Source organism: Puma concolor, chromosome D4 (assembly GCF_028749965.1).
Source record: "Puma concolor isolate L17-30 chromosome D4, mPumCon1.1.hap2, whole genome shotgun sequence".
Taxonomy (NCBI): domain Eukaryota; kingdom Metazoa; phylum Chordata; class Mammalia; order Carnivora; family Felidae; genus Puma; species Puma concolor.
Window position 1 is genome coordinate 31,185,795 of NC_141679.1, and position 17,144 is coordinate 31,202,938.

A 17,144-nucleotide genomic window follows, 5' to 3' on the forward strand; every position below is an offset into this window, starting at 1 on the left:
GCTTAAATGTTTTGGTGACCCCGAGATAATACAAAAGTACACAGAAAACGTTGTTTGGCTTCTTTGAAGAGACTGTTAGTAACAATGGCCTTTCCTATATGTACATGTAGTATGGGATTCTCACTTTTCAGATACTTTCTGTAAAAGGTTTATTTGTTATTAATCTCTATGTGGCAAAACATAGCTGATGTCAGAATAGTTAATGAGCAAGGTACATAATTATATTACAATGATGTAGAGTTCCAGTATACATATTAACTAACACCTGGTAAGTGGTATGCATGTATACAAACCCACACAAAAATTAGAGAACTCAGAAAATAATCACATACATTCAATGCTGTTCAGTTTATGCAATTTATTTCTTATTCTTTTAAAGCTTATTATTCTAGTGAATCTTGTATCAACACTGTTATGTTTCAGTAACTGTCTTAATAATAGATATGAAGTAACAGTCTCATAGAACAACGTCTAAGTAAACACCATTACTTACCTTTCTCAAATTGATAGATTTTCCTTGTAACACATTCTGAGAGAGATTAAAGTTTGATGACTTGTTGAAAACTTTCATACATTTACAATTCAATTATCAGATATTTAATGAGAAACCATTTTTTTTTTTTGGTAAAGGATTTCCTATGTATATTCAAATGTTGGATTTCTTCCACTGATATTTACCTGACTGATGAAGAGTTGTGGATATAAACTATGGTCATTCAGGATGTTGTCAGGGGTTTCTCCTGTGTCGGGTTTCTGATATACGTTGAGTTCAGATATCCACAGAAATCATATTCATAGGCTTTACTGAGGGTTGGTGAGTATATGTCAGTATTAAGTATACCCAAATCTGTAACTCAGCAGAGAACAAGTTTATTTCCTTGCCGCAAAAAGTCTGTGTACATGGAGGAGAAAACTCTATTCCAGTCACTCTTTTTCTGTTTCCTTCCATCTTGTACTCTCCCATTTTCAGCATATGACCCCCATGGTTTCACTGAGGGCAATCTCCACTCCATTATGATAAGGGACAGGAGAAAACATTGGGAATTTGAGGGATGTTTTCAACGAGGCTTGTCAATGATCCCCATATTCCACTAGCCAGAGATTACTAACATGACCCCATTTGGGTGGCACTAGTTGAGAAATTTAGACTAGGTGTGGCATGAGGGAGAGAGGAAATGGTGGGTTTTTTTTGTTTTTTGTTTTTGTGAACAATTACTAGTCATTATGGCATACGGGGATTACTTCTGTGTAAGTCAAATTGAGGATTGATTTATAATATAAGGATTCTCACATCCATTGCCTCATTTTTTGTTTTTATTGATTAGATCTCTAGTCTCTATATATTTTCTGTTGTACTAAGAAAGCTGACTTTTGGCTAAAGGTTATCCAACACTTATTACATTCTCAGGTTTCCCACTGAATCATTTCTCTGATGATGAGGAAGTTTTGATTACTGATACAAAGCTTTCACATTTTTATACATTCCCAGAGCTTTTCTGCAGTGTGATTTTTCTGAGGATTGAGTACAGAGTATTTTTCACATTCATTATCTTTACATTTTCTTTGCTGGCTGAGTTCTCTGATCCATAATGAGGACTGCACTCTGGGTGAAAGACTGCCCACAGAAAATATATTCCAAGAATTTCTGTCCTGTTAAGTTCTCTGATGTTTGTGAAGGTTGGTATCTTACAGAGGAACTTGCAAGTGTTGATTGTATTCATAGGGATTCTTTCTCTTTTGTATTGTGAGATTTGATTTCTGGCTCAAAGTTTTTCCATATTCTTAACATTCATATGTTTAACTCCCTGTGTGGGCTTTCTGATGTTCTCTAAGGCTTGATTTCTGGCTGAAAGTTTTCCCACATTTATCACATTTATAGGGTTTTTCCCCTGTGTGAGTTCTCTGATGGACTCTGAGGTTCGACTTCTGGCTGAAAGCTTCTCCACAGTGATTACAATTATAGGGTTTTTCCCCTGTGTGAGTTCTCTGATGTTTTCTTAGGACCGATTTCTCACTGAAAGCTTTTCCACACTCATTACATTCATAGGGTTTCTCCCCTGTGTGAGTTCTCTGATGTCCTCTGAGATTTGATTTCTGCCTGAAAGTTTTTCCACACTCATCACATTTATAGGGTTTCTCCCCAGTGTGAGTTCTGTGATGCACTCTGAGGTTTGATTTCTGGCTGAAAGCTTCCCCACAATGATTACATTTGTAGGGTTTCTCCCCTGTGTGAATTCTATGATGTCCTCTGAGTTGTGATTTTTGACCAAAAGCTTTCCCACATTGATTGCATTTATAGGGCTTCTCTCCTGTGTGAGTTCTGTGATGTTTTCTTAGACCTGACTTCAGTTTGAAAGCCTTCCCACATTCATCGCATTTATAAGGTCTTTCCCCTGTGTGAGTTCTCCGATGATTCCTTAGGCCTGACATGTGGCTGAAAGATTTTCCACATTCATTACATTCAAAAGGTTTCTCTCCTGTGTGAGTTCTCTGATGTACTATGAGGATTGACTTATAGTTGAAAGATTTCCCACATTCATTACATTCATAAGGTTTCTCCCCTGTGTGAGTTCTCTGATGTATTCTTAGGCCTGACTTTGCACTGAAAGCCTTCTCACAACCATCACATTTATATGGTTTCTCTCCTGTGTGAGTTCTCTGATGTTTTCTTAGGCGTGACTTCTCACTGAAAGCTTTCCCACATGTGTGACATTCATAGGGTTTCTCCCCTGTGTGACTTGCTAGAGACTGAATCAAAAATGAATTCATAGAGCAGGATTTTCCACATTCATTACATTCATATGGTTTCTCTGTTATGGGAGATCTCTGATGTATGTTGAAAGCTGACTGACAAACTAATGTCTCTGTACATGTGTCATAATCAGATCTGTCTGTTGTGTGAGTTCTCTGATGCACTGGGAGGGCTGAATTACGGTTGAAATTCTTTCCATATTCAAAGGGTTTCACTCCTATGTGAATTTTCTGATGTTCTCTAATTTGTGATTTTTGGTTGAAAGATTTCCCTTCTGTGTCAGTTTTCTGAGTGACCCTACTGAAATTATTTCTGTTTTCAGTACATTCATATTCATTAAGCTCATAATGACTCTTCTCCTCTGGATTATTGCTATGAGAGACCATAAAAGTTGACTTATCACATTGTTTTCCCCCAAATTTATTAAATTTATAAGATTTCACTTTTGGGTGGGTACTCTTAGATGTAATGAGGACAGTCTTTTCAAGGAAAGCTTTTCCACATTCATTGTATTCAGAAGCTTGCTGCAAAGTCTGAATTGTCTGATACTGAGTAACCTTCTCTTTATGACTAAAGGCTTTCACGTTTTTACTACAAACAAAAGACTTCTCTCCAGTATTAGTTCTTCCCTCTTTAATACTGAGGAGCCATTTCTCACATACATTAAGCTCATGAGCCTTCTTTCTTGAATACTGACAATGTGGAGCCACTGAGCTGAGATGTAGGTAAGCAGGTCCTGTACTGTCAAATTTATAGGGCATTGTTCTTGGAGTTAAATTGTTTATGTCCAGATTACATGGTTTTCCTGAAAACTCTTCCTCTGTAGTCAATGATCTGTTGGTGAATAAAACTTGCCACAAATATTTGCCTTGGTTTTCTAGGCTCTTCTCTGAGAGTTGATTAGGTTGGTATTCTTCTAAAAAATGAGAAAATTAAAAATACTTTATGATATTTAACACACTTATGGAATGGGACATAAAGATACATGCCCTATTATGTATTTGACTCCTTGGTTTCTGGCTAAGTTTTGCAACAATACAGTAATTCCAAGTGCATATTCTCTCTTTTTTGTAGTAGAAAAAGAGAAGTAATTAGAAATAAATAAGAAGAAGATATAAAGGAAAGGAAAAACTGAGAATGGAGAATATATTCAAGAGAGATGGATCTTGGAAACAGAAAAGAACAGAAAAAAACAGAGAATGGGATGAATTTAGCAAAGATTATGGCATTAAATAGATTAAAGGCCTTCAGTGGATTTATCTGACATAGAATATGCATTAGGAAAAAATACCAGAGTCTAGGTTCTTCGTGAAATACAGATTGCAATGGGAGCATAATCATTAGTCTATATGATTCCAGTTGGAGCTCCATTTTTTCCAGTCTATACAACAACACTAAAATAAACTTATAATGGCACCAAATTCCTCATGGTGAAAAAAATAATTCTACTTGTCATGCTTTTATTCTCTCTGTATATCATTCAGAAACAAGTGTATCAGTAGAAGTATGAAAAGAAAAAATGATGGGAGTTAAGTAATTTTCCATCTATATTGGGAATCACTGCTCTATCCTGGTTCTCATACCTTGGTATATCAGAGTTGTTCAATACTGACTATCTCTTGGTCATCAAACTTTAACTTTTCTCTTTTCAATGTGCTTGCTCATAATTTCCCCCAAAATACCTTGCTTGCTCAATCCTTGATTCTGTTTTTCAGCATATCTAGGTTTTTTTTTTGACCACAAGAACTTAAAGGATCATGTTCCAAACTGGCCCTAAAAACAAGTATCTTTTGTATTTATTTACCATATGTTTCCTGTGCATATTTAACATTTATTTTCCTGCTTCTACCCACACTTCTAGCAAAAATGTCAGGCCTATTGTAAAAATATGTGAAGGCCTTGAAAACAGTGCCCTAGGGACCAAGAGATGAAAGATTTAAGTGATTTAGGGAAAGAAAGTTTCACATTAACTGCATGAACATTATGTGTTCTGGCTATCATTCTACCAGTTCACAGTATCTTCTGCTCTAATCTTGATAAGATATCAGTCCCCATTACTTGGTTCATTTCCATATAATTTTATATTTATAAGTTTCCGTAAATTACCCTCCATTCTAGCCTTAGGACTATATAGAATCTAGATGTCCTTCAGGCACAGCAAAGCTATCTTCCCCAAACTTAACAACAACAACATCAACAAAAAGGCTTCTAGTATCTTCTCACAAATTTAAGCAACATTTATTTTAAAATCTGACAGAAGTATCATTCTGCCTATATCATTCATTTTAACAAGGGATATAGAGAGCACCCATCATGACCCATGATTTTTAAAAGCAAATTACCATAACTGAAATCAGGAGGCATCTTAAAATTGATGGCAAGTCCATAGTTAAATCAGCAGCATTTTCTTTTTCTTGGATGTACTTATAATACTGGTTCATTTTTTAATTAACAGCACCTTATATGATATGAAATATATTTTATGTAGTTTTGCTCACTTTTCCAAAATGAAACCCTCACTGTGATATTCTTTGGATCCTTCTCTGATGTAAAGTCAGTGGTCCATAGAAAGCAGTGTGCCTCAGAATTACCTAGAGAATTACCTAGAGAGCTCTACACATATAAGGGCTCAGATCAATTGCTGACCTACAACTGAGAATTCAAAAGTCCCAGAAATTTTACTTGGGCATTGCATTTATGAATGTCTTCTGTATGAATATATATGAAATAGTTATCTCCACCTGGGTTTGGAATCAATCCACAATGTTATTAAAAAATATTTATCATAGGGGCGCCTGGGTGGCGCAGTCGGTTAAGCGTCCGACTTCAGCCAGGTCACGATCTCGCGGTCCGTGAGTTCGAGCCCCGCGTCAGGCTCTGGGCTGATGGCTCAGAGCCTGGAGCCTGTTTCCGATTCTGTGTCTTCCTCTCTCTCTGCCCCTCCCCCGTTCATGCTCTGTCTCTCTCTGTCCCAAAAATAAATAAATGTTGAAAAAAAAAATTAAAAAAAAAATTTATCATATGATGTGTGTATATATATATATACACATACCAGAGTAAGGAAAAATAAAACAGACCATCCTTTTGGGGGCGAGGGGATCTCATTTGATAACCATATGCTATCTGGCACAGATATCTCATTATCTTTGACACATCCATCAAATGGGTTAGAAGTTTACAAAAGTAAGAGATAAAGTATAGGGTAAAGTATTCCAAGGTTATTTTATAGAAATAGGAATCTGTTCCAAATTTTATGAGTAATGTGCTTTCTTTCCTTTTTCTGGCCGAGGTTAGCTACATTATTTATTTTTATTCCAAAACTACCTTTTGCTTTATAATTTATACCATTATAGTTTTTATTATATCTTTTGCTTTACTTAAGATTTCTTTTACAACTCTCTCACTTGTTAAAATAAGTACACTTGACCCTTGAACAACACAGGGCTTAGGGGTGTTGACTCCCACTTGCAGTTGAAAATCTGTGTATAATTTCTGACTCCCCAAAAACTTTCCTAATAGTCCTATTGGACAGAAGCCTTACCAATAAGATAAACAGTTGATTAACACATATTTTGTAAGTTACATGTATTATATACTGTATTCTTATAAAAAAGTAAGCTAGAGAAAAGAAAATGTTATTAAGAAAAAAATATATCTATAGTACTGTACTGTATTTATTGAAAAAACAAATCCATGTATAAGGAGATCAATGAAGTTCAAACCTGTGTTGTTCAAGGTCAACTGTATATGAGACTAAAAATTCTGCACTGCTTTATCTACAGTCCAAAGTTTGTAATTAAAACATGTTTTTCATTAAAAAAATTTTCTGGATATTGTATAATTTTGATAAAATAGGTTTTAAGTTTATTAATTTATTTTTGAGAGAGGGAGCATGAGGGAATACAGGGAAGGGGCAGAGACAGAAGGAGAGAGAAAGAATCCCAAGCAGGCTCTGCACTGACAGTGCAGGGCTAGAACTCGTGAAGTGTGAGATCATGACCTAAGCACAAATCAAGAGTCAGGTGCTTCACTGACTGAGCCACCTAGGTGCCCCGATAAAATAGGTTTTTAAGATATATATTCATCACTGATTTTAAGATAGAGGAATTTTAACTTTTCTCATATTGTTTGCAATTTACAGTGTTACTAAACAACAGTATCTCTACCTTGTGGAATTTATTGATGTTTGTCTAAAATGCTTGTACATTTTCTCAATATTCCAAAGTCATTTAAAAGCAGGTTTATTTTTTGTTTTCAGAATAGAGTTTTGAAAGACACTTAATAGACTCATTTTATAAAGTATGCTATTTATACTTTCTAGATCAGAGGTTGGCAAACTTTCTCTGTAAAAGGCCAGAGAATAAATGTGTCAGGCTTTGCTGGTCATGTAGTCTCTGTTGCAATTATAGTTGACTCTTGAACAACATGGGGTTTAGGGGCACCAACTTCCACCCCCACCCCACGACGTAGTTGAAAATCTGCATTACAATTTTTGACTCACCAAAAACTTAACTATTAATAGCCTGCTGTTGACCAGAAGCCATACCAATAACATAAAGTCAATTAACACGTTTTGTATGTCACATTATTATACCCTGTATTCTTTTTTATATACTTTATTCATACAATGAAGTTAGCTACAGAAAAGAAAATATTAAGAAAATCATAAGAAAGGGCAAATACATTTATAGTGCTGTACTGTATTTATTGAACAAAAAATCCACATAGAAGAAAACCTGTGCAGTTCAAACCCATGTTACTCAACTCTGCAGTGTGAATACATAAACAAATGGATATGGCTGTGTTGTAATAAATGTTTCTTTACCAAAAAAAGCTGCAGGCAGGATATGACCTAGGGATAGTTTCCTGAGCACTATTCTAGACTCCACTGGGTCTGGTATGAAATCAGAGCGGCATATTAAAGTCTACTGCATCTAATGTACACCTACTTCTCCTTATAACTCTTGCTGTTTCTTGTTTTGAATCTTGATAATCTATTTGGTGCACCAATAGTCAAAACTTTCACATATCCTTTAAACATGATCTTTTTTAGCTTTATCAAACTGTCCTTTTTCTTCTCTGTTTTTGACGTGATCTTATTTTACATTTTGGGCTTAACAATTCATGACTATATTTCAAACTTTGTATGTTACTTTTTAGGCATATCTCTGATACAATCTGGTGGCATGTTATCTTAATAGGTGAATTTAATTCATTCACATATTAGTTGATATGGCAGATAGATTTACCTTACTGTATATTAGATAGTATATTTGCATAGCTTTTGTGCAGAACACTTAACACAGCAGGCCTGAGATTATTACCTTAGAAGGTGTGCTTGCAAGATTAATCCTTGGCTGGCATCTGGGAATTTAGATTTTGAAATGGTTCCCAAGAACCTAGTCGCTAATGAACTTTCCAGGTAGACAACATTTCACATGTGTTGCCACATTCATTGCTGGGATGATGGAAGCTTGCACCTGTTTCCTCTGGACTTTGTCCATTTTCTCTTTGCTAATTTTGCTTTGTACCAATCATTTCACTTTATAAATCTTAGCTATGAGTATGACTATATGCTGAGTAAGAGAACCAGTGAATGTAGTGGTTGTCCTGGGGACTTTTTTTTTTTTTAATTGAAGTATAGTTGACACACAATTTATCAGGGACTCTTTATACAGCTTTATAAGAAACTTTTCTATCTTTGCTCAAACACGTTTAACTTCTAATAATTAGGAAGGATGCAGTTTGCTCCAGGAATTATCCTTTCCAATTACATTATGTAATTCCTTAATCATCTATTTATTTAGATGGCTTCTAGTAATTAATTATTATATAATGATAAAATTATGGTTCCTGGGGTGCCTAGATGGCTTGGTTGGTTAAGCATCTGACTTTGGCTCAGGTCATGATCTCACAGTTCATGTCGGCCTGACAGCTTAGAGCCTGGAGCCTGGAGCCTGCTTCAGATTCTGTGTCTCCCTCCCTCTTTGACTCTCCACTGCTCATTCTCTCTCAAAAATAAATAAACATTAAAAAAATTGAAAGACATCATGGTTCCTGGGGCACCTGGGTGGCTCAGTCGGTTTAGCATACAACTTCGCCTCAGGTCATGATCCCGTGGTCTTCAGCCCATGGTTTGAGCCCCACATTGTGCTCTGTGCTGACAGCTTAGAGCCTGTAGTCTGCTTCAGATTCTGTGTCTCCCTCTCTCTGCCCCTCCCCCACTCACACTCTGTCTCTTTCTCTCTCTCAAAATAAATAAACATTAAAAAATAATTATCATTCCTTTCTCTTTTCTGATCTGCTGACTCTCAAGTTTAGTTGTTTTATTAACTTTAGTTTCTATCTTTTTTACTGTTAAGTATGCAAAATTCGTTACTTTTCAGCTTCAAATGGGATACTTAGCTCCCATCTTTTAAAGGTAAGAATATAAACATGCTTAATCCATTCCTTGTGTTAGCTGGCCCCTTCCACATTTTATTAGATCTATTATTTTTACAATTTCAAATGTAAAAGCCTGTAAAAAGGACAGTACTGCAAAATGTTTCAAACTGCTCACTTCTAGCTCATCACTTTGTACCTAATTTTCTTGGATGCCTTCTGCCAGTATTCAATAACTCACCTGGGGAGCCTTTTCTTAGAAATTCTTTCTTAAATAACCATGGATCTTCTCCTTGCTCCAATGTGAAGATCAGTTCTGGTTTTGTAAAGCAGTACCCTGTAAAAGGGAAATAATTTAGCACTTGAGTTAGCTGCACAGGTTTCACTGTTTCAGAATGTGAAGGAAGGTATAGTTTCAAAAGTGGAACATTCAGGGTGTTCATGACAATTTTTGTGAGGGGGGAAGTGATAACAAAAAACATTTTTTAAGGCTCATCAAGGATCTATCTTAAAACCCCGAATCACAAGCGTAAGTGATGTTAAATTCTAAAACAGTTAATGCCTGTGTTTCAAACAAGATTTCAGAAGGACTTCCCAAACTTGCCATAACAGAGTGAAAGGAACGGATTTACCCCTCCATAGCAGAATTTAAAAAAGCATACAAACTATATAAACTGGTTTTTAGACTTCAGACACCAGGCAGTCTGGTGGGATACTTACAAGAGGAAAACAAAGGAGGTGAGTCCTATGATTATCACACATCAATAAAAATGAACAAACGTTTAAAAAATTTTTAAAGAGGGACTCCTGGGTGGCTCAGTGAGTTAAGCTTCCAACTTCAGCTCACATCATGATCTCATGGTTCATGAGTTTGAGCCCCACTGGGCTAGTTGCTGTCAGTGTGGAGCCTGCTTCAGATCCTCTGTCCCCTTCTCTGTCTGCCCCTCCTTCGCTTGTGCTCCCTCTCAAAATTAAAATATAGCATTAAAAATTTTTTTTAAAGAGAAAGGAAGAATTGTATTTGAACCCAAGTTAGGACAACTGCCGATACACAATCTTTACAAGGATGAGAGTGCTCCAGGGAAGGAACATTTGGTGCACGGTTATATATGTTCTTTACATAAAGAGTCACAAATCAAGAGGAAGGACATTCCAGAAAGTTACAGACTTTATCTTATGTTTTTATTATGTGCAAGGTTGTATGACTTTAATCTTATGGGAACCAGGGAGAGTTTTTTGTTTTGTTTTTCTTATCTTTATGTTTGGAATGTTCCTTTTTTTTTTTTTTTTTTTTTTTTTATTTGAAGCAGATGTACGCTTGGGGCAGAAATAGAACCAATGCTTTGAGGTTTTTTGCCAAGTCATTTTTACCTTGGTAAATGTTAATGCATAGCATCCCTGGAAGCCCAGGAGCAGGGCCCACAAATATTAAAAGTTGAAAATTTCCCTTATCACACAGCTTACTGCCCAGAAGACTTTACATCCTACATAACAAAAAGATCCAAAAAAAAAAAAAAAAAAAGCCTGGCTGACTCAGTAAGTTGAAATGACATAATTAACTTTTTAGGAATCCATGACAACTAGAATTGTTACGGATAAAACAGCAGAAAAGAAAAAGGTATAGTGATATACAGTCTTAGAGATTTGCAGAAGAGTCTCCTAAATTGTGCAAGTATGTAAGAGATACTTAAGGCTGGGGAAAGACCAGTGAATCAGAGTAGGCTGAAAAAATCATCAAAGCATAAACAAATGTAGGAAGTTTCTGCTGCACCAGGCAGGGTAGAAAAATCTCCTACTTCAAGGCCAATTGGGAAGAATACCAGAAAATTGTCTTTTGCTTAAAAGAGGAGCCAATTAGTCCTAAAGTGAGCTCTGAATCTAATGTAACAAAGCTTAAAACAAGCCTTGAAATGATCAAATTAATTCCAAGTAACTTAATTGTACATCAGAAAACGCCTCAAAAGATTTAAAATAATACAGCAAAACTAGAAACTAACAATATAAAGTTCACAACACCCAGCGGCCAATAACAAATTATGAGTTATGAATAGAAGTAAGGATATACAACTTTTATTGAGGAGAAAATCAATCAGTAGCAACAGAGTAAGAAATAACACATGATAAAATAATCAAGGCCATTTAAAACTGCAAATATACACCATATGTTCAAGAAGAGAAAGAAAAACATAAACATGATGAGAACAAAAGAGAACTTACTTGAAAATTTCCAAACTAAAATCCTAAATATAAAAAATATCTGAAATGAGAAAACCAACCAACCAAACAACAAACAAGAAAACACTAAATGGGATTAAGAAGAGAATAGATACTACATAAGGAATGATAAATAACATAATGGATACTTTAAGGCATAGCAAAACAAAAACAAAAACAACCCCCAAAAACCCAAAAAACAACAGCAACAAAAAAACTATGAAAGAAGAAACCCAGTGAATAAAGACCAGAAAATAATAAACAGAATTAGTTATCTGTGACCTTTGTGATGATATCAAGTAGTTTAACACAGGTACAATAAAAATTTCAGAAGAAAAAAAGAAAGATAGAAACATTTGAAGAAATAATGGGCAAATGTTCAAATTTTGATAATGTGTACAAACCCTTAGATCCAAAAAGCTAAATGAATTAAGGAGCAGAAAGATGAAGAAACCCACACCAAGGTACACTATAATCACACTGCTAAAAACTGCTGATAATATCAACAGAAAATATTTTTTTAAAAATATAATTAACATAGTTTTATATTAGTTTCACGTGTACAATATAATCATTCACCAATTCTATATGTTACTCAGTGCTCAACAAGATAAATTTACTTTGCATCCCCTTTATCAATTTCATCATTCCCCCCACTGACTTCCCCTCTGGCAACTACCAGTTTGTTCTTTGTATTTAAGAGTCTGCTCTTTTTGTTTGGCCCTTTTTTGGTTCATTTGTTCATTTGTTTTGTTTCTTAAATTCCAAAAGGAATGAAATCATATGGTATTTGTCTTTCTCTGACTGACTTATTTCACTTAATATTATGCCCTCTAGGTCTATCCATGTTATTGCAAATGGCCAGATCTCATTCCATGAAAAGAAAATCTTAAGTAGACTGGGAAAGGTACAATACATATAGAGGAACAAAAATAAAGATGAATGCCTACTTCTTGTCAGAAGTTATATAGCCAGAAAACAATGAAGTGACAATTTTAAAGTACTGAAGGAAAAAAGTCAACCTTTAATTCTATATTTAGCAAATACAACACATTTTCAGTTAAAGCTGAATTTATTACCAACTGACATATATTACAGGAGAAGTTAAAAGAAATGCTCAGACTGAAGAAAATTGCTATCAGGTAGAAATCTGGATTTATACACAGAAATGCAGAGCACCATAACCTGGAAACATGATGATATATAAAATATACTTTTCTTATTTTCAGAATGCTTTTTTAAAAAAAATGGTAAATTATCTTTTAAAATAACACACTGTAAGGTTTATAATATATGTTATACATATGTATGTATATGTAAAATATACAGTGACAATAGCATAAAAAGTAGCAGGTAAAAAATGGAAAACTACAAACTTCTCATAAATGAAGTGAAAAAATTATTTGAAGTAGATTGTGGTAAGTTACCGATGTATGCTGTAAGTGCTAAAGCAACCACATATCCACAGAAGAGAGGCACAGCTAATAAACCACTAATCTAGATGTAATAAATCATTCAAAATATACAATTAATCCAAAAAAGCAGCAAAAGCAGAAAAATGAAAAAAAAATTGCAAAAATAGCTAGCAAATAGCCATATGGTACATTTAATGTTAGACATAAATGGTCTAATCATTACAATTAAAGGCAGAGATTAACAGATATGATACAAAAGCCAGACCCAAATATATGATGTATACAAGAAATTCACATTAAAGACATATATAAATTATAAGTAAAAGGAACAAATTAAAAGGAACAAAGTAAAATAAACTATAAGTAAAAGAAACAAAAAAAAAGTACCATGCAAACATAATAAAAAGAAAGTCTTGTTCACAGAAACTTGGCAGGCAAGAAGGGAGTGGCAGGATATATTCAACATGCTGAATTGGAAAAATATGCATAAGAATTCTTATCCAGCAGACTGTCATTCCAAATAGAAGGAGAGATAGTTTCCCAGACAAACAAAAACTAAAGGAGTTTATGACCACTAAACCAGCCTTGCAAGAAATTTTAAGGGGAACTCTGAGTGGAGAACAAAACAAAATAAAACATAACAGACCAAAAGCAACAAAGACTAGAAAGGACCAAGAACATCACCAGAAAGACCAACTGTACAGAGAGCACAATGGCACTAAATTCCTATCTTTCAATAATCACTCCAAAGGTAAATGGACTAAATGCTCCAATCAAAAGACATAAGGTATCATAATGGATAAGAAAATAAGACCCATCTATACATTACCTACAAGAGACTCATTTTAGATATAAAGACACCTGCAGATTAAAAGGGGATGGAGAAGCATCTATCTTGCTCATGGATGTCAAAAGAAAGCCAGAGTAGCCATACTTACATCAGACAAAATAGATATTAAAATAGATTGTAACGAGAGATGAAGAAGGGCATTATATCATAATTAAGGGGTTTATGTACCGAGATCTAACAACTCTAAATATTTATGCCCCCAACTTGAAACACCCAAATATATAAATAAATTTGTGGTATTATTATTACAAATGAGTTTATATTTATGGTTAACATAACGAAACTCATTTGTAATAATAATAGCATTCAACACCCCACCTGTAGCAATAGACAGATCATCTAAGCAGAAAATCAATAAGGAAACAATGGCATTGAATGACACGCTGGACCAGCCTTAACAGATATATTCAAAATATACCATCCTAAAGCAGCAGGATACACATTCCTCTTGAGTGCACATGGAACATTCTCCAGAATAGATCACATATTGGGTCACAAAGCAGCCCTCAACAAGTACAAAAAGAATAATATCACACCATGCATATTTTCAGACCACACCACTATGAAACTTAAAGTCAACAATAAGAAAAAATTTGGAAAGACCACTAATTCTTGGAGATTAAAGAATATCATTAAAGAATGAATGGTTAACAAAGAAATTAAAGAGGAAATTAAAAACTACATGGAAGCCAGTAAAAATGAAAACACAACAATCCAAAACCTCAGGGGTGCAACAAAGGTGGTCATAAGACAGAAATATATACCAATCCAGGCCTTCCTAAAGAAGGAAGAAATGGCTCAAATACACAACCTATCCTTACACCTAAAGGACCTGGAAAAAGAACAGCAAATAAAGCCCCAAAACAGCAGAAGAAGGGAAATAATAAAGATTAGAGCAGAAATCAATGATACTGGGAAAAAAATAAAACAAAACAGTACAATAGATCAACAAAACTAGGAGCAGATGCTTTGAAAGAATTAACAAAATTGATAACCCCTAACCAGATTTATCAAAAAGAACAAGGAAAGGACCCAAGTAAATAAAATCATGAATGAAAGAGAAGAGATAACAAGTAACACCACAGAAAAACAAACAATAAGAGAGTATTATAAGCAATTATATGCCAACAAATTGGGCAATCTGGAAGAAACGGACAAATTCCTAGAAACATACAAACTACCAAAACTGAAACAGGAAGAAATTAAAAATTTGAACAGACCTAGGGTGCCTGGGTGACTCAGTTTGTTGACTGTCTAACGTCAGCTCAGGTCATGATCTCATCATTCATGAGTTCAAGCCACACATCAGGCTTGCTGCAGTCAACCTGTCAACGCAGAGCCCACTTCAGATCCTCTGTCCCCTTCTCTCGCTGCCTGTCCCCTGCTTACGTTCTCTCTCTCAAAAACTAAATAAAAAACATTTAAAAAAAAGAAAATTTGAATAGACCTATAACCATTGAAGAAATTGAATCAGTAATAAAAAATCTCCAAACAAGAGTCCAGGGCCAGATGGCTTTCCAGGGGCATTCTACCAAACATTTATATTTTTTATTTATTTTTAAAAGTTTATTTTTTGAGAGAGAGAGAGAGAGAGAGCACGTGCACAAGCAGAGGAAGAGGAAGGAGAGGAGGGGGAGGAGGAAGGGGATGAGAAGAGAGAGAGAGAGAGACAGAGAATCCCAAGCAGGATCCGCACTGTCAGTGACAGCCCAACACGGGGCTCAAACCCACAAACTGAGATCATGACCTGAATCGAAATCAAGAATCCGAGGCTTGACTGACTGAGCAACCCAGGCATCCCTCTACCAAACATTTAAAGAGAGTTAACACCTATTCTTTTGAAGCTGTTAAAAAAAAAAAAAAAAAAAAAAAAAAAGGAAGGAAAACTTCCAGACTCATGAGGCCAGCAACACCTTGAGGCCAGCATCACCTTGATTCCAAAACCAGACAAAAACTCCACTAAGAAGTAGAGTTTACAAGTCAATATTCCTGATGAACATGGATGGAAAAGTTCTTAACAAGATATTAGAAAATTGAATCCAACAGTACATGAAAAGAATTATTCACGATGATCAAGTCGGATTTATTCCTGGGCTGCAGTGTTGGTTCAATATCTACAAATCAATCAACATGATATATCACATTAATGAAAGAAAGAATAAGAACCATACAATCCTCTCAACAGATCCAGAAAAAGCATCTGATAAAATACAACATCCATTCTTGATAGAAAACCTCAACAACGCAGGGATAGATGGAACATACCTCAATATCATAAAGGTCACATATGAAATACAGCTAATATCTTCCTTAATGGGGAAAAACAGAGAGCCTTTCTTTTTCCTTTCTTTTCTTTCTTTTTTCCCTATACTCAGGAAAAGGACAAAGATGTCCACTCTCACCATTACTATTTAACATAGTATTGGAAGTCTTAGACTCCCTCAGCTAACAATAAGAAATAAAAGGCATCCAAACTGGCAAGGAAGAAGTCAAATTTTCGCTATTTGCAGACAACATGATACTCTATGTAGGAAACCAGAAACACTCTATCAAAAAATTGCAGAACTAATACATGAATTCAGCAAAGTGACAAGATATAAAATCAATGTACAGAAATTGATTGCATTTCTATACACCATTAATGAAGCAGCAGAAAAAGAAATCAAGGAATTGATCCCATTTGCAATTGCACAAAAAACAGACACCTAGGAATAAATCTAACCAAAGAGATAAAAGATCTGTACTCTAAACTATAGAACACTTATGACAGAAACTGAAGGGGACACAAAGAAATGGAAAAGCATTCCATTGGATGGATTGGAAGAACACTGTTAAAATGTCTATACTACCCAAAGCAATCGATACATGTAATGCTATCACTATCAAAATACCACCAGCATTTCTCACAGAACTAGAACAATTCTAAAATCTGTAACAATTCTGGCTTTCAAGCTATATTATAAAGGCATAATCATCAAGACAGTATTGTATTGGCACAAAAACAGACACAGAAAACCCAGAAACGGACCCACAACTATATGGTCAACTAATCTTTAACACAGCAGCAAAGAACATCCAATGGAAAAAAGACAGTCTCTTCAACAAGTGACACTGGGATAACTAGATAGCATCATGCAGAAGCTTGAAACTGGACCGCTTCTTTATACCATACACTAAAATAAATTCAAAATGGATTAAAGACCTAAATGTGAGACAGAAAACCATGAAAATCCTACAGGAGAACACAGGCAGCAATCGCTTTGACCTCCATTGGAACAACTTCTTACTAGACATGTCTCTCCAGAGGCAAGGGAAACAAAAGCAAAACTGAACTATTGGGACTTCCTCAAGTTAAAGAGCTTCTGCACAGTGAAGGAAACAATCAACCAGACTAAAAGGCAACCTACAGAATGGGAGAAGATATTTGCACATGACAAACTTGATAAAGGGTTAGTATTCAAAATCTGTAAAGAGCTTATCAAACTCAACACCCAAAGAACAAATAACCCAGTGAAGAAATGGGCAGAAGACA

The 17,144-nt window shown here is 35.1% G+C and overlaps 1 protein-coding gene across 1 annotated transcript in view; it reads right to left on the reverse strand.

The window, feature by feature from the left end:
- Nucleotides 1-343: 343 nt before the first annotated feature.
- Nucleotides 344-17,144, reverse strand: part of ZNF782 (zinc finger protein 782) — a 77,034-nt gene continuing 60,233 nt past the window's right edge. Inside the window, exons 4-5 of the mRNA XM_025931577.2 lie at nt 9,375-9,470; nt 344-3,668 (exon numbers count right to left, since the gene is read on the reverse strand). Coding sequence (XP_025787362.1) covers nt 1,798-3,668; nt 9,375-9,470 — 1,967 coding nt within the window. The 3' untranslated portion in view covers nt 344-1,797. The remainder of the gene's footprint in view (nt 3,669-9,374; nt 9,471-17,144) is intronic.